This window comes from Maniola hyperantus, chromosome 3 (assembly GCF_902806685.2).
Source record: "Maniola hyperantus chromosome 3, iAphHyp1.2, whole genome shotgun sequence".
Lineage (NCBI taxonomy): Eukaryota > Metazoa > Arthropoda > Insecta > Lepidoptera > Nymphalidae > Maniola > Maniola hyperantus.
Window position 1 is genome coordinate 12,216,802 of NC_048538.1, and position 26,883 is coordinate 12,243,684.

Genomic DNA, 26,883 nt, shown 5'->3' on the forward strand with positions numbered 1-26,883 from the left:
GAATTTATGGCATTGTTGCAACAATGCTTTTAACCAATACCAAGACGGTATCAGACTATCAGCCAATCAGAGGCTAAGTGATAGCGATCGTCACATAGAGCTGTCAAACTTTGGTGTCAAGCATATCTAATGGAACAAAAATATCTAATCGGTAGTTCAGGATTAGGTATAACCTAGTCAGCAAGCGGCACAAACTCATTGAGTGTGATAATCCCTACAAGAGACACTTATTAGAGAAAGACTTCATTAACTTTCATCGTCTACTTTCTGTCTGTCTGTCCGTCTCTCTCTAGGAATCATCTTCCTCCTGTAGGCCGTATAATCTGTACCTACCTACCGAGGTACTAATAGTTATCTAAGATAGGTATACTAAATCTCTTGAATTTTTTCTTCCGTCGTACCTACCTACCAGACATTATTCTTGTTTGTTCAATCAGCGATCAATAAAAGGGCTTTGCTTTGAATTTTTTTGGTTGCATAAGAATAGGTAGGTAGGTACCTACTTATTCATAGAGATGGGCCTCTTCAACTGGACCTCAAAGGAGCCTGCAATCATTTATAATTCTTTTATAAAACACCTACTTAAGCTAGACTGTAAAACGCTGCAATTTCGTTCGTAGATGTTGAAACACATTAGAATTTAGACATTCGTCCAGGACTATTTCTAACTAGGTGGATTAAGGCCTACTACTCCGCCGGGACAGAGGTAAACTTAGGAAGGTGGTGGGACAGGGCACACCCACTAAACAAACACCTGTTCGTGTCACGAACAGTCCTCTGTGCAGGGCCTGCATGGAGGTAGATGACATACCGACGCACGTGCTGCTTGAGTGTATACGGGCGTGGCGGAACAACGCGAGCGCCTAATAGGAGGTATGACTCGGAACCGTTCTTTAAAACAATCTCTAACCAATTTGTTGATATGATAATAATTTATTGAAGACCGTAAATAGGTTAAAAAGTGTATCTAAGTAGAAGTGACTCGTGGAGTGCAGTGGGTAGATAAAGTACTTATACTTAGTTAATTAAAGAGCGTCGTTGGAGCGCTGCCAGACATAATAATTGATTGCCCGCTCGCGCTGCAGGGATTTTACTAGCACGGTTCTGGTAAGCGTTAAGAGTGAAAAATTTGCATAGCCGGCGTTTAAAGAGATTTGTGAGGATAAATTTTTCCAATTTTAGATGATCTACCTCCTGGTAAAGTTAAAGTTTAGGATTGGTTTAATTTTTTATCTAGATTTGACTTCGGTTATACCTACCTATTTTGCTGTGGAACTCCTCCGTGTCGGAAAATGAAGTGAGATATTGGTGGCGAAATCATGAATATTGTAGCTGTGCCACTAAAGGCCATTTAGGTACCTACCTATAAATCCGACTACTTTGGCACGTTTTTCCGTTTTCCTGTGACCACCTCTCCAAGGTTCCGTTGAATTCGTGTCTATCTCTAAGTAAGTATATGTAATAGGTAGGTAAGTATCATAGTAGTGAGAGAACAAATTCTGTAGAAAATAGAAACTAAACTCCTATATAAGATGAAAAATGAATTGTGTGTAGTAGAGCAGTGGTTGTTCACGATTGTCAATGGGTAGGTACCTAGTATCTATTCATTTATAGATGACAATAGGTATCTAAAAATGCGGGTAGGTAGAGATGTGTTCGTTCACTACCGCAAGTTTGAACGGCCACATTTTTTTGGGTGCATCTACTCGTAGCGTCTCTATCTATCTAACTACCTATCTACATTACAATAATATTGTATATATATTGTATACCACAGAATAGATAGGACTAGGTAGAGACAATATATTATATTGTATCTACCTAGTCCTATCTATTCTGTGGTATTATTGTCCACAACTGACAATATTCATTTAACGATGGCAATAAATGCGGATATTGTGTGTGACATCCCTTCACTTTATAGGAACGAGCACGTTTCGCCGAGGCACAAATTGCTGCCCGGCTCTAGCGGCGGGATGAATGGGAGGTTAGGGCGAGGGAGGAAGAGGGGAAAAAGAGGGTGGCAGATTAATGGATCGGGAGCGGCAGCGCCGAGGTTACCAGGAGTATGAAATTAGTAGGACAATCCTGGCGGTAGGTAGGTATACCTAGTTGGATTTAACCCTATTGTGCAAGTAGAAAGTTGATGGTAGCAAAATAATTGCAACTAGGTGTGTATAATGAATAATGTAGGTAGGTAGTAGGTAGGTATGTACTTACATAAGTTAGTCTTCCTGATCAAGTCAGAAATGAAGAGATCTGTAAGAGAACCAGAGTAACTGACATAGCTCAACGGGTTGCGAAGCTAAAGTGGCAAGGGGCAGGGCACATATTTCGGAAAGGTGCTGGAATGGCGACTCGCACCGGAAGGAGCAGTATTGGTTGACCCTCAATAGGTGGACAAACGACATCAAACGAGTCGCAGGGATCCGTTGGATTCAAGCGGTGCAAGAAGTGGGCATCTATTGGTTGACAATGATGATGATGATGATTGCGATAAAGGTACAACCACCAATAGGTAACTAAATAATGTCCTGGAATATGTGGACAAACATTTGGTAACCGCTGACCGAGCCCACGGGGACCGATCAGGCGTTTAAACACGGATCCTCTCAAATTGCCCGAGCCACGGCTGTGAAATGTCCGTGAAAGTGTTTGTTTTAGAATTGTGAGGCGAGAAATGCGAAATGACCACATTTGGGTTTTGTGGGGTCCTTAGTTATAAAATTGATTAAAACATTCGAAAATATTTATATCATGTAGATTAAGTACCTAATCTATATATATAAAAGGGAAAGGTGACTGACTGACTGACTGACTGATTGACTGACTGACTGACTGATCTATCAACGCACAGCTCAAACTACTGGACGGATCGGGCTGAAATTTGGCATGCAGATAGCTATTATGACGTAGGCATCCGCTAAGAAAGGATTTTTGAAAATTCAACTCCTAAGGGGGTGAAATAGGGTTTTGAAATTTTGTAGTCCACGCGGACGAAGTCGCGAGCATAAGCTAGTTCATACTAAGTAGGTAATTAATCATACCTTTAGTTACAAATCTGCTCCTCTGTTCGATTACCTATCTGGTAAGAAAGTCTGCTCTAAAGTTCATTTAGTATTATGGAGACAAATAATTAGGTACCTATCTAATCGATATCTAGACGTAAAATCCCTTAAAAGTATACGGATGGACTCCTTAATTAGACACAATATGACGACAGTCGACATACCTATGTGCGTAATTACTAGTATATATCCCCATAGAGTTTACATTACCGTATGCCGTAGGTAGGTAGGTATAGTATACATCCCCAATTAAGTAGTTCTCTATCACGATTAGAATGCGCCTTCGCTTCGTGACCGTGTCGCTGCGATGAGAGCCGCGCGGCCGGCGACATGTCGTCAATTAACACTACACTTTTTATTGCCTCTCCAAATAACCGCAGTCGCTTCTTGGATTCCGAAGCGATTGTTTATTCTAGAGTCTTTGAACTGTTTACATTGGGTATCAACTGTCTTTCTAAGAAATGATACAGTCGTAGGGATTGTCATTTACTCGTGGGCTTCATGTTCTTCATTTACTGATTTTGCGTTAATTTTTCTCTGTAGCATGTATCATGTCGTCAATTAACACTACACTTTTTATTGCCTCTCCAAATAACCGCAGTCGCTTCTTGGATTCCGAAACGATTGTTTATTCTAGAGTCTTCAACTGTTTACATTGGGTATCAACTGTCTTTCTAAGAAATTATACTGTCGTAGGGATTGTCATTTTCTCGTGGGCTTCATGTTCTTCATTTTCTGATTTTAAGTTAATTTTGTCTCTGTAACATGTATGTTACCTACCTACGATGTTACGATACGATTAACAATTTTTTTCAATATTTTCTTCGGAATAAGTAGTAGATATCTATTAGAAATCACGTCATGCATTGCCAGAAACTTACCTAGTATCGTTACAATGCCCTGCCAGACACCCTTAAACTTTTAAACTTTAAGGGCGTCTGGCAGGGGTTGCCACGACACGTGTCTGACAATGCATGATGTGATTTCTAATACTATTCCGAAGCAAATATAAAAAAAATTAACTTTATAATCTGACGTAAGATTATATTTTACACCTTTATTACATGTTATCTCCCAAAGCCACCATGATCCAAACTTTATAGTCACTGATCGATCCTCCCCGTGTTGGGGAGAATACGCAGATAAACTTTCAGCTTTTATAAAATAACGAAGTTCTGGCACGCGCTCGCTCTTAGTCCATATGCTCCTATGCTTAGGATTTCACCTATTTAAACAACAACTTGTCTGTCAAGTTTAATGAAACGTCGAAACTCTCCTTCTCTTGCGTTGTCTCATGTCTGTTAGGACAACGATTCGTCTTTGATCTCACATTTCATTTCCGCGGTTTCTAATTCTGTTTTATCTATTTTTGATTGTTCAATATTACGAAAGTATTAATTAATGACTTGTCTATCATAGTAGATAGGCACTTTTAAGTATAATGAAACGCAGAAATGACATTGACTGCCTTTGTTCTGTTGAGAAACTAGGTAGGTATACCTACCTATTAGGTATCTATCTGTTATCTACTTTTGATGTCTCTGTTTTACATTAGTTTTAACTTAGGTAAGTAAATCTGCTAATATTATCCCGTAGGTAACTTGTAGATACTAGGTGTTTTAGAGTTCCGTCCCCAAAAGGAAAAAAGGGAATCCTTATAGGATCACTTCGTTGTCTGTCTGTCTGTCGTGTCTGTCAAGAAACCTACAGGGTACTTCCCGTTGGCCTAGAATCATGAAATTTGACAGGTAGGTAAATGTTATAGCAGACGTAAGGGGAAAAATCCGAAAACCGTTAATTTGTAGTTACATCACAAAAAAATTATTCCATTTTTTCCTGGTGAATTTCTTAAATAGCAATGCCAAGTTCTCCACTAACGCTGCTATTAGCCGAGACGCCTAAGTACATCTATACCTACCTGAACAAGATAGGTAAGAGAGAGAATAAGATGGCTAACTAGTAAAAAAAGAATTAGGATACCTACTTATTTAAATCAGTACCTACCCTTATCATAGATGCGAAAGTGTGTTTGTTTGTTGGTTTATTGGTTTGTCCTTCAATCACGTCGCAACGGTGCAACGGATTGACGTGATTTTTGCATTGGTATAAACTATAAAGACCTGGAGTGACATAGGCGAAGAGTTCCCACGAGATGTTTAAAAACCTAATTCCACGTGGACGAAGTCGCGGGCATCAGCTAGTAAAGCTATAAAAGAACACGTGAATGAAAGCATATCTAATTATTATCTATCTCCTACTGATGAACACGATTCCAATAATAATCCACGTGTAGATATCCTCGTAATCCCTCATCTAAACCAAACTCTTCATAAGTCCAATCATAGCTGTCACTTTAATCAAAGCCTCCATTTCAAGCAATGCACAATTTCATATCGAGGCAAATTTAATATTGCATCGCGTAAATTATCTCTCAAGGAAAAACAATCTTTCTTCCTATTCTCTCAAAGTTCAAATTACAATGTGAAAATATTGTAGGGTTTAATTTCGAACCCTCGATAGGCGCTAAAAGGGTGGAGGCAAGAGGGAGGGAAAACGGATGGCTCTCGGGCCTCGGGCAATTGATGTAATGATCGTGTGATTAATATTCCCGGGGATCCGATGACTGTTTATACAGCGTGTTTTACCAATTAAGTATACCTACTTAAGGGAAATGTCCCAATACTCGTCGGTTTCTCAATTTGGCTGACTTTGCAGCTTTGCCACGTTGCTGTTATTTAATTTAGAACAAAACAAATTACATGACAAGAAAGCAGATATTATAATGTATTAATTAAATATAATTTTGGAATTAATAAGTTTCATTAATGTTATTAAATAATTAGAAAATACAAAAATGAGTGATTTGTACCAGTATCCGTCAGATTTGTCCTAATTATCGTCAATGCGTCCCAGTACTCGTCAATTTTTAACAATAATTTAAACTCTATTGCCTTAGACATAAGGTTTATTTTAATTTCATTTTCAAGTTGTGATTTTTTTTACATCGCCACTCGAGCTGAGAAAATGTTTAAAATATAAAATTAACTAGTCGTTTTAAATGGAAAACTATTGGATTCTGGGCTTTCAAGCCATGGCGGGAAATCCGCGCCTCATCCTTGGCCGTTTACGTTGTCTATGATATATCATCATCATCAACCGATAGACGTCCACTGCTGGACATAAGTCTTATGTAGGGACTTCCACACGCCACAGTCTTGCACCACTTGAATCCAAATGAATGATATCGTCCGTCCACGTAGTGGGGGGTCCACCTACGAGTATTAGGTAGCATTACCTACTATATATATATATTGTTCAAGTTGTTTTTAGATACCTATTGTTCAAATAGGGATGATGACTACTAGTCAAATAGGCATCTTTTTAAAATTGTTTTTCTGTTGCTTGTTATATTTTAATATTTATATTTATGAACCCCAAATTTTCTCGCTCTTTCATTTGAAACTCCACCCAATGCGATAGCAAAAAATACCGAAAAGGCTTCAGGACCTGGATCACATCCACACGCTGCGGCAAGTTATACAGAAGACTGAAGAATATAATCGGCCACTTTGTTTAACGTTTTTGGATTACGAAAAAGCCTTCGATTCCTTGGAAACATAGGTTGTATTGAAATCATATACAAGTGCTGAAGTGCTTGTACGAAAACCGCCACGATGTCAGTCCGCATTGAGGACCAGGGAAGGAAGCTCCCCCGAAGCTCTTTACCGCTGGTTTAGAAGACTGTTTTAAGCTTCAGGATTGGAACGGACTTGGCTCAATGACAGCAGAGCTTCAGAACAGGTGGGCCTGGAAATGGACATGAGTAAGACAGAAATCATGACTAAGGCTCATTTCCTGCCCCACCCAGTAATCATTAAGAGCTCTGCACTCGACATTGTAGACGAGTAGGTATATCTCTTGATATATGGTTCCGAGACATGATGGCTAACTATGAACTTCATAAAAAAGCTCAGAGTCTCTCCATCGCCCAGACCCAATTGCATAGATCGTGCAATTGGGTCGAGATATCGACAAATAAAATTAACAAAATAATCGTGCAATGTAGCCGTTATCTACATAATAATATGTCGTTAAACCACGAAATAAGCTTAAAATCATTAAATCACTTGCTTTAACGGTGAAGGAAAACATCGTGAGGAAACCGGCACACCTAAGAATTCTTCATAATGTTCTCAAAGGTTTGTGAAGTCTGCCAATCTACACTTGGCCAGCGTGGCAGTCTATGGCCAAAACCCTTCTCATTCTGAGAGGAGTCCCGTGCTCTGTAGTGAGCTGGCAATGGATTGATCATGAGGATGTTAGGTAGCTAGGTATATATAAACTAGTGGTCGGTGGTCCTCTCCGAACTAAGAACTCGTGGTATCCCATAACTCTATTATCCCATAACAGTGCCATATAATATATTAAGATTATTGTAAAGTTATGTTAAAAATACTGATGCCCATTAAAAATGAAATAATTTCGTTTCTTTATAACATAATATATCTGATTTTAATTTTTGTTGTTCAAGTTTACGATATAACTGAAATTATACACAAGTTTCAGTTTCTAATATGTCGCCGTTTTTGACATATAGCGTCGAATTCAATCGCCACTTTAAAACTACCTATTTCATATGAGAGCCCCGCTGAAATAAAGATTTTATATTTTTGTATGCAATATTCGTCTGAAGGCCGTCAGTTTTCATTTTATGTTTAAATTTGAAGTAATTACGTTCAGTAATTCAGAATTTATAAGGCTCTGATGGACAGACGGACAAGTGCCATTTCACTCAAGTAGACTCAGAGACCTCACTTCGCTTGGTCAAATATATATTCCCGTATCTGTGTGGCTGTTGAAGATGCAATGTTTTTATTTTTTAACCTGACTACGACGAAGTTAAAGTTTTATAATTTTAATAATAAAACTTTTACTTCGTCGTAGTCAGGTTAAAAAATAAAAACATGGCATAATTATAAAACTTTAACTTCGTCGTAGTCAGGTTTAAAAATAAAAACATTGCATCTTCAATTTAAAGGTCAATTCAAGTACAGATTAACTGTCCAAAACTGTCACTGTCTGTGTACCGCAACTGAAACTTTTATCACGTTGCAATAAGGTTTAAAATTGAACAGTGTCGGTATTACGTTCATTTTTCTAGTGTGTCCCAGTAACCGTCAAAATAGTATGAATTTTGACGAGTATTGGGTCAAGTAGGGATTTCAAAGTACCAATAGATGTCACATGCGTTAAATCAATAATAATAATAAAAATAAAACAGTTTTATAGATTATTTCGTTAGAAAATTAACTTGACTGTTGTATAAAATAATCAGATTTACCACAGTGGCCAACAGATGTTTCAAAACTTTCTTCGAATACTAGCATGTAGGACTACGATTGAGTAACTAAACCTGGCAAAAAACACAAATTTTGAAAATGCTAACTTTGAATGCGTTTTTCTCCAACTCTATTATGGTTTGGACAAAATGTTGTTATACTAATTTATGGGAAATACTATCACAAATATGTTGCTATAAAAAGTTTTCATTTAGTTTTTGCTAGAAATTAATAGCTGACCATTTTTTACAATCTGACGGGTATCGGTACACTGACGACTATACCAGCGTTTCCCTTACTTACCTATACCTAGTTACTTTTTACCCCGTCGTCGCGCGCGTAGGTAGATACAAATATAAAAATATATCCACGCGGACGAAGTCGCAGGCATCATTTTGTGTTATAATATATCTCTCTCCGGTCGTTCCTTCATTGCTGAAGATCGTGGTCCTGGCAACCTGCCCTCGAATGGATTATTTGTTTCCATCGGCTTCTGTCGGTGGCCATTTTCATGTGATAAAATCCACACCTGCTGGACTCCTTTAGCTGGTCGGACCACCTAGTTGGTGAGCGACCTCTCGGTCTTTTGCCCTCAGTGTTACCCGTCACTATGAGCTTTTCTAAGCTGTCATTCCTCCGCCATATGATGTGGCCGAAATATGAGAGCAATCGTTGGTAACATATAGAGGAGAGTCGAGCAGTGATTCCGAGTTGCGAAAGGATAGACAAGTTTGTGCGCTTGGCGTTCCACGGAATCCGTAGCAACAGGAGCGAGACCTAGGTATAATAATTAATCTATGCGAGGTAATTTCCGCGATCAGCTGACTTTGTTTTTACTACAATTTGACAACCCTTGCAGGGTTCCCTTTCGGTCCTCATAATAATATATTATCACGTGACGGGGCTCATCATTTATTTTATTAGTAGGTAGGTAGGTAGGTACATCTACCCTTCGCTCTTAAACTCTGCTTCCCGGGATATCACGTCAATTAAAATTATCCTATACCTTGCATATATACTTAACGCGTAAAATTTAACTCCTCACGCGCCGATTCAACTTTTCGTGTCAAACATATCAAAACTACGATTTCAGTCCTTATTTTAAAGGTGAACCATACCTACTTTTCACATGATATTTGACCCATAGAGTTAAAATGGCACGTGAGGAGTCATTTTGTACGAACTATAAGTAAGTTATTACTTATATTAACTATATTACTTATATATCGGCGTGGGTTGAATGATAAATAAAGAATAAGTATGAATAGGTATGTACGAGACAAGAATCAAGTCATACTGTCATTTCAATGCTGATGATTCTTGTCTTCGGCTAGGTAATTCTTGTTCATCTCTTTATCTTTATAACATCTGGCTGGGGCTTGGAATGAAGTTTTTAAAACTCAATAGCAATTGCAATTATAACAATTATTGCTATAACTTGATAATACGTAGGTAATTTCGAAAAGGATGGGGGTCTATTCTTTTAAGATTGATGTTATTGGAAAATATTTTGATCACTTTTTAGTCGCCACACGAAGGCATAAAAAATGTGTTTTATACACTACTTTAACTCATATCTTAAAATCCAAACAATATAATCTGAGTAACATATTTTTTCATATCCAATAGCCAGAACCAAGAACTTTGACGCCAGATAGGTGCATCGTGAATAAAATGGTGTTATTAAGACACTCTTTTTGGATTCTTAATCAGGGTTTTAAGATAATAATTATGATCGTAGATACCTGACATAAATAATGCAATCCACTCGAAATAAAAAAAACAAAAGCGATAAGTAACTAGGTAGGTACTAAACGAGATAAAAACCGTATCAAATAGACGCGTTGCGCATAAAATCTAATTAGGAAAACTATTCTATTCCCCTTGGAAGTTCGAACGAAAGTTATTTTATTCTGAGCACGTGCGGACCTCCTCGGAAGAAATACGTGACGTGTCTCTATCTATTTTTTACCAACTTTTTCTTATAACGAAGCTGTATGATAAAATTCCCAGCAATTAAAAGATACCACTGTAGCAGTAGGTAAGGTACATGTTGTTATAATGTTAATTACTACGGTAGTTAGGTATTATGAGTACGAGTATTTTCGTACAAAAGCAACATGCAAGAAAAATATTAACGTTTGTTTTAGGTAGGTAGGTATATTTTTGTCTTGGATAAGGTCGTCAGTTAGTCTATCTATAGGTACCAGTTTCAGCAGATATAGAAAAAAAATGCATAATGAATAATATTTGCGTCTGGTCACTTAAATACCTCAAAGCTCCATTATGTATTTTATCTATGCAACGTTATTTATTTTTATTAAATATTAGGTAACGTTATTTGTTGAAAATAAATAAACGTTTATAAATAATAATAAAAGTTATTCAGGGCGATATCCGCGTATTCTTTTGTAACATAAGTACTAGGAATACAGAAATGACGCGGAGTTGTTGTTAGGTACAGACTACGAAGTCGCGGTGTGTGTGAAAAGAAAATTGATAATATGTCAGACAAGGCAAGCAAGTTTGTGGGACAGCGATGCAGAATCGGTGGCGTTTCACAGACGGGTCACAGAGCACGCTCCACGACGCACGTCAGTCTTTACCCAACCGTCGTTGGGAAAGGATGTCCGGATTCTAATCAAATTGCTGCAAAGTGCAAACGCGGTTCACATTCCGAACGTTATCACTTATCATTATAATGAGCGTTTTATAGCTGGTAGCTGCCACTTCAAATGAATATATTACCTAGTAAAACTAGTCTTCGTTTCTTAGAAACAAAAAACAGCATGCACATTAAAATACTACCTGTATTACTTCAATTCAACTTCAATTATTTTATTTGTTTTATTGCTACTGGAGCAGTACGCAATGGTAACACTAACAGTTATGAGAAATTGTAAAGATAGTGACGGGTGCGTGCACTTAGCGGTCCATATCCACGGTCATCGACTCTGCGACAATTAAATCGATGCACTGTCAAGCGACGCGCCGCGCTTTATAGCCACTTGAGCTACTGAATCGATGGGAACTGTAAAGATTTATGTTGACTTTATCGTTTCAGAGACTGGATATCTCTTTGAAATGACGCGACTGGTGACTGTGATTAGACATTTTACAACTGTGACTCTTGGGCACAGGATGGCAACCTACTGATAGGAAACTAAAAATGAAATGACATACGAAAGACAGCACCAAAATTTAGTAGAATAATTATGTAGGTTTATTGTAGCTTAACGTTTTAAAAACTCCACAATTCACTTGAAATTCTGTTGCTGATAATGTCACCTAAAGACTGCTCACATTTTATGCTCTACTAGTATTTTTTAACCTCTATTCAGGCCGTCTATAGGTAAAGGTAAAACAATACTTATGACCTAGATTGCTTGTAATTGTATACTTATTTCATTAAAATATTAGGTAGGTATGTTGCCCTAATATAGAACTTCTGTAATGATAGCTATCTATCGTTCCTACCGCACTGTATAAAGTAAGAAAGAGTAGGTAGGTATACCTAGATAATAATTTCAAAACACAACATAATTTCTGGGTCTGCATTCAGGATTGTTAAAATGGAATCGAATAATTAACTACCCACATACCTAAGTATCGTCCTTAAGATCTATAAGATTTTCGAACCGGATTTGTACGAATCGACACAACAAGAGCAAGGTAAGTGGTAGGTACCCTTGTTCAAGACACAAAAGGGCTTCGGACCCTCGGCTTCCTTCAGCCGGAGAGCAAACACTTGTTCAACTAATTCCCCTTGGTCTTTGGCATTCACACTAACTGTGACTGTACGCAGAGAGTTATATTATTATTACTCATATGTAACTACTTGGACCTAACCTTAGATAAAAATAATAAAATTTGCATCTCCAAATTGTTTGTATCACAAAATCGACCTAAAGAAGGTGATTAGAAGCGGGTGGATGAGGAAGGCGAAGGATGTATCGTGGCGGATACTTGAAAAGGCCTATGCCCAGCAGTGGACGCATACAGGCTGATAGTTTGGATTGCATTGGAGCATGCCCTAGTTAAAATGATTTGCTTACCCCTCATATTTTAAGGCAATTTTTCCCCCAAATCTGGTAACCCTGGTAATAACTCAATTAAGGGGATAACAGCCCGCGGCGGGATGTGTGCCCGTAGTTGGGTCGGGGCAGATAAGAAAAAACACAATGCCGAACGGGTGGCACTGACACGGGCGCCGAGGGAGATATAACAAATATTTCCCGATATACCCTGACCCTCATCCCGACCCTTCATAACAGCGTTACTGATTAGATTCCATTGTTATTTAGTATTAAACAATGTACAAACATTGTGCTTATGAGATTGTTGGTTGAGAGTCTTGAAACACCCGCAACGACCTTCAAAAGAAAACAGTAAGTATGGTGGAAATGTTATACGAAGAGCAGTTTACATTTTCAACGGTTGATCTCGAGCTTTTGAATCCTGAAATAGTAAGCAAATGGGCTACCCTACTATGGTGAAAATCTTATGTATAGATAAGTATAAGTTATTATAGTACGCGAAGTGTCAAGTCGTACTATACACCTATCTACTCTACAGAGTAAACACTAGGTATTAGTTTTCCATCTATTACTTTCATCGGGGATTACCAGATTTTAATAATAATGGTATCCTGTAAGAAATGTTACCAGAAACCACGCCAGAAATCACCTAATGTAAGTTAGACGTTACTGAACCGACGGAAGTCCGACGTGAGAACATCTCTCACTTTTAACGGCTCTCCACAACGTACTCTACTAATTACAATCCCTATCTAAATCAGATAAGACCGTCCACAAAAAAAAATAACCTTTCCCTTCTATATTTATTATTTACATAATAATGCGCGGGGCATAACGACCGCCCGCGCCGGCAGTCGGCACTGTGGCCGAGAGGAGGCGCATTATTATAATGACGGCACACCAATTCGACTGAATGCTTCATAATATTTTTATGGCGCCCTTATAAGGCGTAGTTTACACTTGCTGTAGTGATACGGCTGGTTCGTCATGAATAGTAAAGTAAAAAAGTATTTTGTTTTTGGGAAAGGGAAAATGGGACAAGGATAGAAAAAAAACTAAAATCACTATTTTAATAGATAAGACGTAAAAGCAATATATTAGGTAGGTATATATCTAATTGAAAAATATCCAGTAGGTAGTTAAGTAGGTGTAAAAAGTCACAAATGTTTACTTAGTCATCTTTGTTAGGTATTAAATCTATCAAATATTCATCAAACAATATCATGCCAAAGTCCATAAGAAAAATTAATGAAGGTGTACTGCTCGCCTATAACCGTGTCGATGCTTTGATGTTGCGAAGAAGTTTCGAAAGAAGCGAAATAAAAACTGGAGATCAGTATCACGGGTAAAGGTGTCGTGTTTCAAATGCATTATAAATGTGATTGATTAGTTAAAAATCTATCTTATACCTGTAGATTTAGGATCGAATTTGCGATGACGTGCAATAATCTGATCGTTAGTTCCCAGCGGTGCCTGCGCGCAGTAACGGAATGTCTCATGCGTCAGTGTGCGTGACAGACAATGCCGTTTCCAATGTTGCCACTTTTGGGAATAGGTAATTACCGCATTTTGAGGAACTTTTTATCTTTTAGATAACTTAGTTCTATAAAAAAGATACCTACCCATGATTTTCTAATCGTTAGTTCCCAGCGGTGTCTGCGCGCAGTAACGGAATGTCTCGTGCGTCAGTGTGCGTGACGGACAATGCCGTTTCCAATGTTACCACTTTTTGGAGTAGGTAGGTAATTACCGCATTTTGAGGAACTTTTAATCTTTTAGATAACTTAGTTCTTTAAAAAAGATACCCATGATTTTCTGATCGTTAGTTCCCAGCGGTGTCTGCGCGCAGCGGAATGTCTCGTGCGTCAGTGGACAATGCCGTTTCCAATGTTGCCCCTTTTGGGAGTAGGTAAGTAATTACCGCATTTTGAGGAACTTTTAATCTTTTAGATAACATAGTTCAATAAAGAAGATATCCATGATTTTTCTTGATTTACGGTATTTCGTACTTAGTATCTCTGGATACGTTTCATACTACTTATTAAAATAGGTTATATTAATAGGTAGGTATACTATACTACCTAGTCATATTATCATGTCATTATTTGTTTCATTTCGTTATTATTTAGGTACCTACTTATGTGTGTTACCGAGATATTTTACGAAACATTTTTGTCTGTTTTAGATAAAATAGACACAATACCACATGTGTGTTTGTGAATGGTCAGATTTTATATGATATTTATTAAATTCTATTTTCAACGTTGTCATTTGGAGGATTGGGTAATTTAATTAAAATTCTGGGGTAATTTGTAACCTTGTCCCCGGTCGTCTCCGATTTAATTGTGTGGGGCTTGCAGTTTCCCCATTCACCACTTTAATATTCGGAGCGTACACGTATGCGATTAAGTATGCTTTCTATTAAATATAGGGAGACCCCCAGCCCTTCACATAGAAAATGTTTTTATATCACGAGGGGTGGCGGAGAACAGTAGATACCTACCTACCTACGCAACGTGTACATAATAATTGATCGTATAGAGCTGAACAGCGAGAGGTGTAGAGTATTGCTTAAACTATTTTATTGTGTGTCTAGTTGGGTAGGTACCTACTCCACTTTTGTCCTTTTTTTATCCAGATACAAGTTAGCCCTAGACTGCAACCTCACCTGGTAGTAAGTGATGATGCAGTCCAAGATAGAAGCGGGCTAACCTGGAAAGCGCATGGAAGTTTTTATTAAACCCATAGGTACTCCACCCCTTTGGTTTCTACGCGGCATCGTACCGAAACGCTCAATCGCTTGGCGGCTCGGCTTTGCCGGTAGGGTGGTAACTAGCCTATTTCTAGACCAGAAATTTAGAAATTATAAAACTCGAAACCTCTGCCGGGAATCGAACCTAGGACCTCCCACTACTAAGACCACAGCGCCAGGGAGGTCGTCAAATATCGTTCTTAGGTAGATACGTATCTAATACTAATCCCATAGAAAAGATAGAGACAAAAATCCCAGTGAGGGTTAACCATTGTGAGTTAAGTACCAACAAATCACAAACATGTTTCTGAAAAGCATTCGAAAATATATAAAAAAAATATAATTCGGAAACAAGTTTCGTTTATGATTGGTAAATCAAAATGGTTAAAGCCCACTGAGATTTTTATGTCTATCATTCGTATTTATGGGATTTCGTAACAGAGAGAGCGCTCTAGGTAGGTTCTTAACTTCTTTCCGTGGTTGGAATATAGTTCTCATAAAACTAATAAATACCTTTTAGGTATAATAAGTTAAGCCTGTTAAGAAGATCAAGCGGAGTTTTAGAAGGCTTTGATCTTTATCTTAATCTTTTTTTGGTAAAGAAAATTTTCAATTCTAAAAAAATCACGATTTGCGCTACGCTTTAGATCTTCTGGAGTTAGGATTTTCACTCGTATCCCGATTTCATTGTCAGTTCATGGTAACAAGGTTGTATGGCCCGCGTAAAATGCACCTCTTGAGCATTTCAGCGAGAAGCTACCTACTTGTTTAGCTTAGCCAGTTAAGGAAAAATAGGTTAGATATACCTAACTACTTAGGTAGGTATCTATGTTTAGAATGATGAATCAAAATCAAATCCTACATAGATATCTACTAATTAATCCTACTGTAGAACTACCTATTATTAGTAAAATAAAAAATATAGCATCAATAAAAATACAATCGACTCCATTCGTTTCTTTTTTCGTTTTGAACTTTTTTATTTCATTCTAATACAGGGATGGATAAAATTACGCCGAGGCATTGTTAGGCGATTATTTATAGAAAATTTGGTGGCTTTGTGTTCGCTTCCAACTTCCAAGTGCAGCTATTCGTGTCAAATTGTTGATACTTATCCTCGTAGCGCGTCACTGCCGTTTCTCTTTTTTATAAGTCGGTTAAAGACCGTTAGGATTATATTTTTTTCTTATCACACCACAAGGTTTACCAAATTCAAGGGACGGACCAACAAATTCCTGAAAGTCCGGCAACGCATCGGCAGTTCCTCTGGTGCTGCAAATGTTCATAGGCGGTAATCACTTAACATCAGGTGACTTGCCTGCACGTTTACTCGCTATCTCTATTAAAAAAAACCTTTTTCAATTATTTAGTGGTAGGTCCGTCTTTGCCTCGTGTTCCAACTCGTTTCGACATGGAAAGCATCGTGGACCTTGCTATTGAGATCGGTGGCGGGATTTCATCCGACCATTTCTTTCCATCCACTTTGTCAGTAGGTAATCAGAATCCTTTCCTCCCCTCTGGAAATGTGGCCGAAATGATCAAGAATCTTCTGAAGACTGGTTGATAGCCTTTTTAGTCACGATGCCTTGATTCTATGCACTGTCCACGGAATCTAGAGTAGGTATTCTTCGTCAGCATGTTTCGAAACTTTCGATGCGATATCAGCTAGGAACTTTGTCTCAGCTGCAAATAATATGAATACGAGAAGATCTAGAAGATCGAAGAAGACTATCTACCAAAGGAATTGGAGAGGTATCGACATGAATATACATAATATGTATATTCATGTAATATATATATGTGTATGGTATAATATACCTAATGAACCATGGAAGTTTAAGCTACATCTTTAAAACATTGGTACCTATTAGTATCTACTTAATTGACCGATGAAGGTAAATATCCAGAAATATGTCAGATATCCTCATTTTTTTCAAAGACAAGACAATATCTCTTAATCAGTTTTCGCACACCACGATTTGGTGCTCTAAATATTTATTATCTGCACCATTCAGATGCTTTGTTAGGTAACAAGTTCGTTCTTGCGTTTCATAGGGTTTTCATAAAGAATCAAAACATAGAGATCCAGAAAATACATACTGGAAAATCTGTCTACCCTCATCTTGATTTGCAGTCATTGGTACCTATACTTAATCACAAGATTTCCCTTTACTGGACGTATTTGTCTCGTCAATATCCGTTGTCTGTGGTCGCCGACGCTTTTTGCAGCTAGTGTGGACGTAAATGCCACTCAGAAATTGTCTCTACATATCCACAGTCCCCGAAGAAAATGCCCTTGAGACCATTTTCACCTAAAAATAGGTAGGTACTTATACGTCAGAACTTTGTCAATGCTGTAGATAGACTCTTAACGCCAATCCACTCCAACAAAAACATTACCTAGCAGTTTTATCGCATGATTATAGTCCCCGACAGGTCGAGATGTCGCCCCGCACACACGCACGTCACCCGCGCCAGCCCGCACCGGGTTAGTGTGGAGGCTGTGCGGTTGTGCCGTGTGCGGGGGCGTTCCCTCCCCGATTGCCCTCCAGACTTGTCGTTACAATTTCTAGAGTCTGTGAGTCTAGGTATAGTTAGATACCTACCTATACAAAGTTATTTAGGTATGTCAAACCAATGTACCTAAGTTGCAGAACATATCTACAGAAGCGCGTTTCTTTAAGCGCTTCACCACTTGGTGGTAGAGAGGAACGAGAAATCGATTGTCATGTCTCGTACTTATTTTGCTTGGGCGCCAATTTAGGTATCAGTTAGAGTTAGGCTTATCTGATTCTATTGTAACTTGCTGATGATTGGTTACATTAAAGAATGCGAAGTTCTCAAGCAAAGATTCCAAGTAAAACCATTATAAGGCTCATGTGCATTTTGTCTTTAATTCAATGGTTGGGCACACTTTTAATATTTAGTAGGTAAATCTACAGGTGGATGTCCTACTTCTACGCGTTCAATCGATACGATTCGCTTGGCACATGAAGATATAGATAGATAGATAACAATTTATTAGTTCTATTGTGCTGTATCTTTGAATCAAAATTCCTTTCAAACTAAATATTAACTACGTTAAAGTCTTGTTAGAACTACCTACCTACATTATTATTGTATAATTTATTATTAAATCCTGTTAAATAATTTTGCGCACTCGGCAATAGCGCCATCTAACCAACGACTGCTGAATTATTTCGTATTCCTTTGGGTTGGTTGACAAATTAACGTAGTAGTAGCAGTATTTAGAAGCGGCGTTTTATATAAAATGATACGATCTGTCGTAAACTTACGACTTTTTGTTGAAACAGCGTCTTAAATATTTATTTATATTTGATGTTAGTTTACAAGCATGTGTTAATGTGGTGCATTTTCGCTTAACAAGTTCTACTCGACGCTGATTGGCTGGTGGTAATGGCGGGGAGCATGCGCACTCGACGTGGGTTCGGTCTGTGTCGAATACTGGCGCGTTTGCTTCGAGATACCAGGGCCACAGCGCTCTGTAGGAGTTTCTACATTCATGGATTTTCTTTATTGCAAATTAGACCGTATGACTTTGTCATATGAATTAATACTGAACAACAGAAAAGTCTCGTTTAGGTTAAGTCGTTCTGACAGATATCAAGGTAAGCCGAAAGCACTGTAAAATGTTCCCTATAGTATTAAACATAAGGGTGAGAGTGGATTCGAAAACTACCCTGATTATTAAGAAGTTTCCTAAATTTGACACGGGCGCTAGGGAAGCCGCTGGAATCTTTTAGTTGTGAATGGTGACAATGAATAATGAAGCAATGAATGAAACAATATAATACAAAGGCTAATTAAACACAATTATTTTCAACTTTTATTGTTCTTATTTACATAAATTACTCTAGATTGTGGCAATAAGTTTAAAATGTGATGATGATGATGATAATCACTAGGTGATTAAGTGCATCTAATATCGAAGTAAAAACAATGAAATTTATGCTTAAAATCGTGAGTTTCCTTCCTTATTTGGTTAAGTTTCTTGACAACCAGTTGTTGACAGTCAAAGTAAACATTGACCTGCTTACATATGCTTATATTGTTTTATTATCTACGTACCAAAAAAATTATAAACTATAGTTATATGCAGTATTTTACAGATTTTATGTAAAACGCAAATGGCGCTATATCTGCAATTTTCTCTGTGTTCAATAGATGGCGTTAGGGGTATAAACTTCACAGGACTAATGTCAATGTCCAATAATACCGCTGTCACAAATAAAACCATTACAATACCTACCTACCAGTTATTTAACTTCTCTTACAAACTTGCATTTTATCGCATATCACGCAATAAACAACACTTACTAACTAGATAGCAGGCTTCAAATGCAAGGAATAGGTTAGGCAATTTATTTGCCTAATATTAGGAAGGTAAGTAGGTATATTGGTTAATCAAAATTGATTTTTTTTACATTAATGTGAGTGGTACCTACTATTTAAATCTTTTAATACCTTAAAAATATAATCTACGCAAAGATACCTAACGAATCAAAGTTTTTAGAGACGAAAAACTCTTAATAGAGATTTAAATGGACACCGATTATTTATAGGTAGGTAGGTAAGAATATCGCTGATATTTCACACCATTATCTCAAAACAAAACCAACTGTTCTAAATTAATCTGGAAAGAATTAATGGCTTTACTAATTTAAATGATTATAATGACCAAGGTATTACAAAATAAGGAAGGCAGGAAAATGGGGAATTGAGAACATAAATCCGAAATAAAATATAGATGATAGGTAGATACATGGACGGTCTTAGATAAGTAGCCTAAAATTTAAGACTGGATCGAATTGCAATGCAACAGCGGAAAGGACTAGATACCTACGCTGACCAGCAAAAAATAGATTTTCAAGCGATTATGGCGAAGATGGATTCTGAACCAAGAAGACCAATAATGTTTTCGGAATCAAAATTTACAGGATTAACTACCTGAGGAGAGCATATTATGAGATTTAATTGGGTTTTATCATACCAACACAGATCAGGCAATTTTGTGCCCATTGGGAAGAATAAATGGAGACCACGTGAATGTAGACTATATATTATGTAGGTAGATACGTTTACCTACCATTCGACAGACCATTTGACAACCCGGAAACTCTGACGCGACCAATGTAGTAATCATATACCTACTCTTTATAAATGGCTGAAAACCTTACCTGAACTATTAGATAAAATGCAGAAGGATCTGGGAAGCCACCGAATCATCATCCCAAAAAAACTCTGACTATAATGTTATTAATGGAAAGGAGTGACGGCCCTCATCAATGAGAAACACGACGCAAAAAGAGAAGATTAGATAAAAATTCACATCTTAGTAGCTAGTAGGTAATGTTAGGTACAGCTATCAGCTACAGACAGTGAAAATTATAATCACCTCTATAATCTAAGCCTTGTTTATATCAGGCACTATAGAAATTTCCATAAGTACAATTTCTTGCACGAGAGCATACCTAAAGTGTTGTGAGGAAATTTGAAAAATACTGCGTTGTTGGTCGAATCTCACTTTTACAACAAAGTGTATTTAGCCAATAAAAGGACAATAAAAGGAAGAATAATGGTCAGGTGGTACCTAATTCATAAAGATGTTACGTATTACGATTCTGTAAGTGGGTAGATATTGAGGACACGATGCAAGAAGAATTTAGATCACAACTCCGGATACAATAGGTATATCTGCCTCCCTAGATAAAGTTATTTAAGAAAAAAGTTAATAAGGTAAGCTACACACTTCATTAACTTTTAAATGTCTATTGTTCTATTGTATAGGTATATTAGGTACCTACCCTAAGGAAGGTGTTACAAAAACCGTTAACAATAGATATCCAATAATAATTATTATCGATTCCACAAGAATTGTTTCTGCCGATTCAAATCGGTACCCGTAGTACAAGATTTTACGTCTCACCAAACGAAACCAAATTCGAGAGTCGAAATACTTCCGCGTTACAGTAAAATGGACCTAAACAGCCTTGAATTGAAGTCAAATATTCAATGCCACTGATTTTAATTTCGCAATGTTTCCGCTTGGAGCGCTGGCTGTAGAAGTGTAGACAAACTTGAGCTTTAAAACAAGGCATGTAAGATCCAGTTTACTGTAACGCGGAAGTATTTCGACTCTCGAATTTGGTTTGGTTTGGTGAGACGTAAAATCTTGTACTACGGGTACATTTCTATTAAATAATATATATTAGGTAATAGCTGTCGTAAAATGTCAGGTATTTTTTTGCCACCAAAAATTCAAGTTTACCGGTTTTCGGAATTTGAAAAATTAGAGTAGGTAGGTAATTAGATTTCACGAACACTGGTAAAGTGGTGTGAAAATTATCTACTATAGTTTCGGTTACCTTTTTGGTAAATTTGGGTTATGATCTAAATATATAAAAGGAAAAGGTGACTGACTGACTGACTGATCTATCAACGCACAGCTCAAACTACTGGACGGATCGGGCTGAAAATTGGCATGCAGATAGCTATTATGACGTAGACATCCACTAAGAAAGGATTTTTGAAAATTGAACCCCTAAGAGGGTGAAATAGGGGTTTGAAATTTGTGTAGTCTACGCGGACGAAATCGCAAGCATATACCTAAGCTAGTTTTATCTAAATTAGCGTTATCACAGAATGAGCTAAGCTGATCCATAACTCCATGTAACTTATAAAGAGTGAGATTTCTACACCGTCTACCTTGATTTTGCTCAGATTTAAGTTTCAGTTAAAACGAGACCGATTTGCCAGCGATATGACGCTGTCTCGTTTGAACAGTGGCTTTAGTCTAAGCAAAGTCATGTGCTCTATAGATTTGAACATCATTGTCAATTACCTAGGTACGTGAAGTGATGAACCTAGTCTTACGTTATATTAATAGACATAAAGACTGAGCAGTGGACTCTCTTACGTTTTTTTTTATTTTTTTTATTCAGATACAAGTTAGCCCTTGACTGCAATCTCACTTGATGGTAAGTGACGATGCAGTCTTAGGTGGGAGCGGGCTAACCTGGAAGGAGTATGACAGTTTTTATTAAACCCATACACCTTTGGTTTCTACACGGCATCGTACCGGAACGCTAAATCGCTTGGCGGCACGGCTTTGCCGGTAGGGTGGTAACTAGCCACGTACTAACATCTTTTAAACCTGACAGGTAAGGGTAGGTATAGAGAACAGAGATAGAGAAAGATAGCAGAAACTACAACGACAAGAGTACTTACTGCTCAGTGCTCATAGGCTTTACAGTTAAAGCAAGTTGAGTTTCTTGGCGGCTCTTTTCTGTAGAATTTGCTTTCCGAATCAGTGTTAATCTTTACATATAAGCAGCACAAGTTGTCCTACATGAAATATATGGATATTTATAGGACAAGAACAGTTATAGAATCACACGTGCATGCTAAGATGGAATGAGCTCGCATGGCTAGACTTGTTAAAGAGACCAGTTAGGAGGAAGAACCTTCATATAAAGTGAGATAAACCGTTTAGATGTACCTACCTACCTAGTAGGACCTAATCCATACTAATATTATAAATGCGAAAGTGTGTCTGTCTGTCTGCTAGCTTTTCACAGCCCAACCGTTCAACCGATTTTGATGAAATTTGGTACAGAGTTAGCTTATATCTCGGGGAAGGACATAGGCTACTTTTTATCCCGGAAAATTAAAGAGTTCCTACGGGATTTCAAAAAACCTAAACCCACGCGTACGAATTCGCGGGCATCAGCTAGTTGGTTATAAGAAAGGAACCCATTTGGTTAGTGCTGATAACTAATATTTTGTTGGGCGGTTGTATTTTGTAGGTAGGCCTGACTAACAGATTAATACAACTTGGCTTATTCTTCTGTTCTCTTCTCTAAAATATGTATGTCTATACTCTGTAGGTATGTAGGAATATATGAAGTACCTGTTATTATAGCTTTGCAAGTACACAAATTATATATTACCTATAGTTGAATAGACAGTAATTTTGTTTCAGTTCAATAAAAATTACCTTCTCGGACCTCCATCAAATCAGTAGATAATTTTGTGTAGTCAATCTTATTACTAAACTTACTTGCGTTGACTACGGCCTGGATCAGATGAATAGGTACAGTTTGTACACAATTTATTCTGCAAAGAACGCAATCAAGACCATTAGGTACTATTTACAAAATTATAATAAGTAAGTATTATTGTAATACCCAAGCAAGTGCAAGTTGCAACACATGCGCTACGGAACACCCTGCTCCTGTGTGAATTTAGGTAAAGTGTGTTAACTAAATTCTTATCATACGGTGACTAGAGACCTCTCTCTACACCAACCAAAATCAAAGGTTCTTCGCCTATTTCAGAATTAAAGTCCATAATTAGCGACCTAATAATATTATACAGGCATATCTATATATATAAAAGGAAAAGGTGACTGACTGACTGACTGATCTATCAACGCACAGCTCAAACTACTGGACGGATCGGGCTGAAATTTGGCATGCAGATAGCTATTATGACGTAGGCATCCGCTAAGAAAGGATTTTTAAAAATTCAACCCCTAAGGGGGTGAAATAGGGATTTGGAATTTGTGTAGTCCAAGCGGCCGAAGTCGCGAGCATAAGCTAGTCTAATAAAAAATTGGTCCGTTGTTGGCTGAAAAACGACAACTGCTCAAATTACCAGTTAATTACATGATAGTTAGGACCGACTTTAGTGTCAATTTAGTGGTCAGTTATTAAATTGACAGTAATGTAACTCGGCATCTTGAAAACTGTTAAAATTACAAGTTTTTCTAGAATTTGAAAACCTGTTGCAATTTCAACTCTTTAACGATACTATTATCAAAGAGTTCAAATTGTTCCATAACTGTTGATTATGGAGAAACTCTAAGGCTAACATATTAATATGTTTAAAGTCAACAGCTTCAGAATCAGATACGACAGCTCTCTGCTTAAGTTCTAAACAGTCTGCAGGCATTTATAATAAAACATGTGCACACCATAGGAAGCGGGAACAAAACCTGCCAAGACACAGTAACTTAGGTTAGTAACAGACAAACAAATCAGGTCACAATGAAGGGACCCCCTCACGCCGGGCCTCAATGTGCGAAACTTGTTTACTTTCAACTGAATATGATCTCAAGAAGGGCACCATTCATAAGATTTGCGTTTCTTACAGCCCTCAGTTTCCAAATATAAGCCGGAGTAAGGGGAGCCCTGATAATAATAAGGGACGAAAACATGCGTTCAAAAGGCGTCCAAAAAACCCTTGCGATAATTTCTCAACAGCTGCTGCCCGGATCACAATGCTCGGATTAAAGTTTAAGCACCCAAATATATCTCAATTAAAAAGCCCAAAGCATGCATATTATGATCAACAAAGCGACATTCAAGCGTGTTTGTGTTTGTTGCAAGCGAAACAATCGTTAGTCGTTTTATTGCGACACGAGCAATGCAAATAAACCAACACCAAATATATTAGGCGGGCGATATGTGATCACGAATGGCAGTTTTGCAACCCGGAATATATTGCTGCGTTCGCTTTCGCAAAAGAATTAAGCTCACCTTTCTAATTCTTTTCTTCATGATCCGCTCAGCGGCGTACACGCTGTCGCCGAGTTCCATCTTATGCATCCCCAGTTTGGATGGCGGCACAAGTTGTTATCAAAATCCAGAAAATAACACTGCAATCCAAATGATTGTGATCCGATCACTGCATCCAATTTGTTGCGCACCGCAATCCGACACACATTTCTCTGTCACAATTCACTATCCGTGCACTGTCACTGTTCAAAGTTGCCGCGCGAACGCTGCTTCTGGCGGCGTGCGCAGCGACGTCCACTCCCCACAGGTTCGCAGAAGAAACTGACGAAGGGGGAGGCAGCCCCCGCCCCGCGCGTCTCGCGACCTCACGCCGCTAGGCCCCGGCAGAGTGCGCCACGCATCCACAAACACCCGCTCGATATCTGTAAACAAGTTTTATTTTCATCAGTGTTTTGGCTTTTCAGAGGCTACTACACGATAATATGTTGTAATACGACTACCTTAATCACTATACGGTTTCACAAACACGCTTACGGCTAACAATATTGTACAATTAGATAATTGATTAATTAATTACATACATAGTATATAAGGGTAGTAAATATACCTACTATTACATAGTACGATTAGTTAAGTACAGAACAGTAATCGCCGGTCATCAATGCTTATTATGTGTTATCTCAAGTAATATAGCGTTATTGGTAAAGCGACAAATGAATTCGTCATTGAAATTGTTTTGGTATAGTAGGTAGGTATATTGACGGTGAATGCGACTCGCTCGAGTCGTGCGGCGATTCCCCACGGTGCGCGGTGTCGCGGTGTGGCGCAGCGGCGCGGTGGAGGCACGGGGCACGGGCGCGAACGCGACGTTGCCGCTCTGCGCCAGCTGCGAGAGAAAGACCAAGCGCCTACCCTATTATTTACGCGCGACGTTGCCGTACCGACCGGCCTACGTTGATTACGAGGACACCGCTTTTACGTTCGATCATCCGGCACTAAAACGCTCCAGTAAAACACAAATTTCTCATGATATCATAAACATTATTACATTTTACTCTTTTCCTAGGTTAATATATGCATGTACTAGTTGTTGGTCGTTAGTACCTGAAAATATCAGCTGAGATCCTGTTTCGCCAAATTATGCACGCATTCCAATCGATAAAGCACTCACTGAATTTTTGCTAGTCGACACCGGTTATGTATGTTTTTCTGAAAACAACGACGAAAACGACTAGGCTACAGCACGCACGTTTAGTAACTAAGGCATTTTCGGTCGTATCGAATCGGTTCGGCATTCGTGAAAGGTCGGTGTTCGGGGGCAGGGGTGCGCGGGAGGGGGCGACGCGAGCGAATGAGATTGGGTGTTGAGTCCGGGCGGCGGGCGACGCGCGGCGGTGGCCAATGGGCGCGCGGCGAGCCGCGCCCCGTCCGCGGCTGCCTGGCCGCCACCTATCGCCCTCTCGCTCTCCTCGAGTGCTATGCTGGATCCGTGCTTTGTTTTTTGTGACGAGCGCGCGGCTGAAAGGGCTCACATAAAGAAAAATAAACGGACATTTTGGATTACGTGCGACGCGAAGGGTCTCCGGATGCGGGCGCGGCGCGCACTTTTATTTATTCTGTCGGTGTCGCTGGGGAGATAATGTGGAGCGATAAATATACACAGCTTGCGAGACGACACATCGCCCTGATACGAGCGGTAGGATTTTCGATACGTTACGTTTGATTTATGACCTGCGTACAATAGCACCGTGGAAATGTATGTGAATATATAACTAGCTAAAACTATCTGTAGGTAGATCTACTGCCAAATCTTTTTTAATGCCACTCGTTTGCACGGATTGCGAATTCCTGTCTAGAACACAACTGCACAGCGGCAGTCTTTTCTGCGACAGATGGGTAAAGTACTTAAGTACCTATCTACTTCCATCAGATAGTTTGAACCTACCTATCTATCTACTGATCCTTTGGGCTGCAAATAGGTTGCAAGTCCATCGGGCTGGAGTTCAACACAAACTGCGCGTATCGACACGCGGACGATGGGTCGCGGATCTGCAGTCTGCTTGGCGACTGGCGTTCTTATCTGCGGCATTAGGTACTACCTAAGTAGGTACTCAGTTACCTACCTACGAGAGTCGCGACCACTGCCTC

The 26,883-nt window shown here is 38.6% G+C and overlaps 1 protein-coding gene across 1 annotated transcript in view; it reads right to left on the minus strand.

Moving 5' to 3' along the window:
* Pc (chromodomain protein polycomb) overlaps positions 1 to 25,982 on the minus strand; it is a 35,964-nt gene extending 9,982 nt beyond the window's left edge. Inside the window, exons 1-2 of the mRNA XM_034984570.2 lie at positions 25,840 to 25,982; positions 24,757 to 25,157 (exon numbers count right to left, since the gene is read on the minus strand). Coding sequence (XP_034840461.1) covers positions 24,757 to 24,825 — 69 coding nt within the window. The 5' untranslated portion in view covers positions 24,826 to 25,157; positions 25,840 to 25,982. The remainder of the gene's footprint in view (positions 1 to 24,756; positions 25,158 to 25,839) is intronic.
* Positions 25,983 to 26,883: the final 901 nt, after the last annotated feature.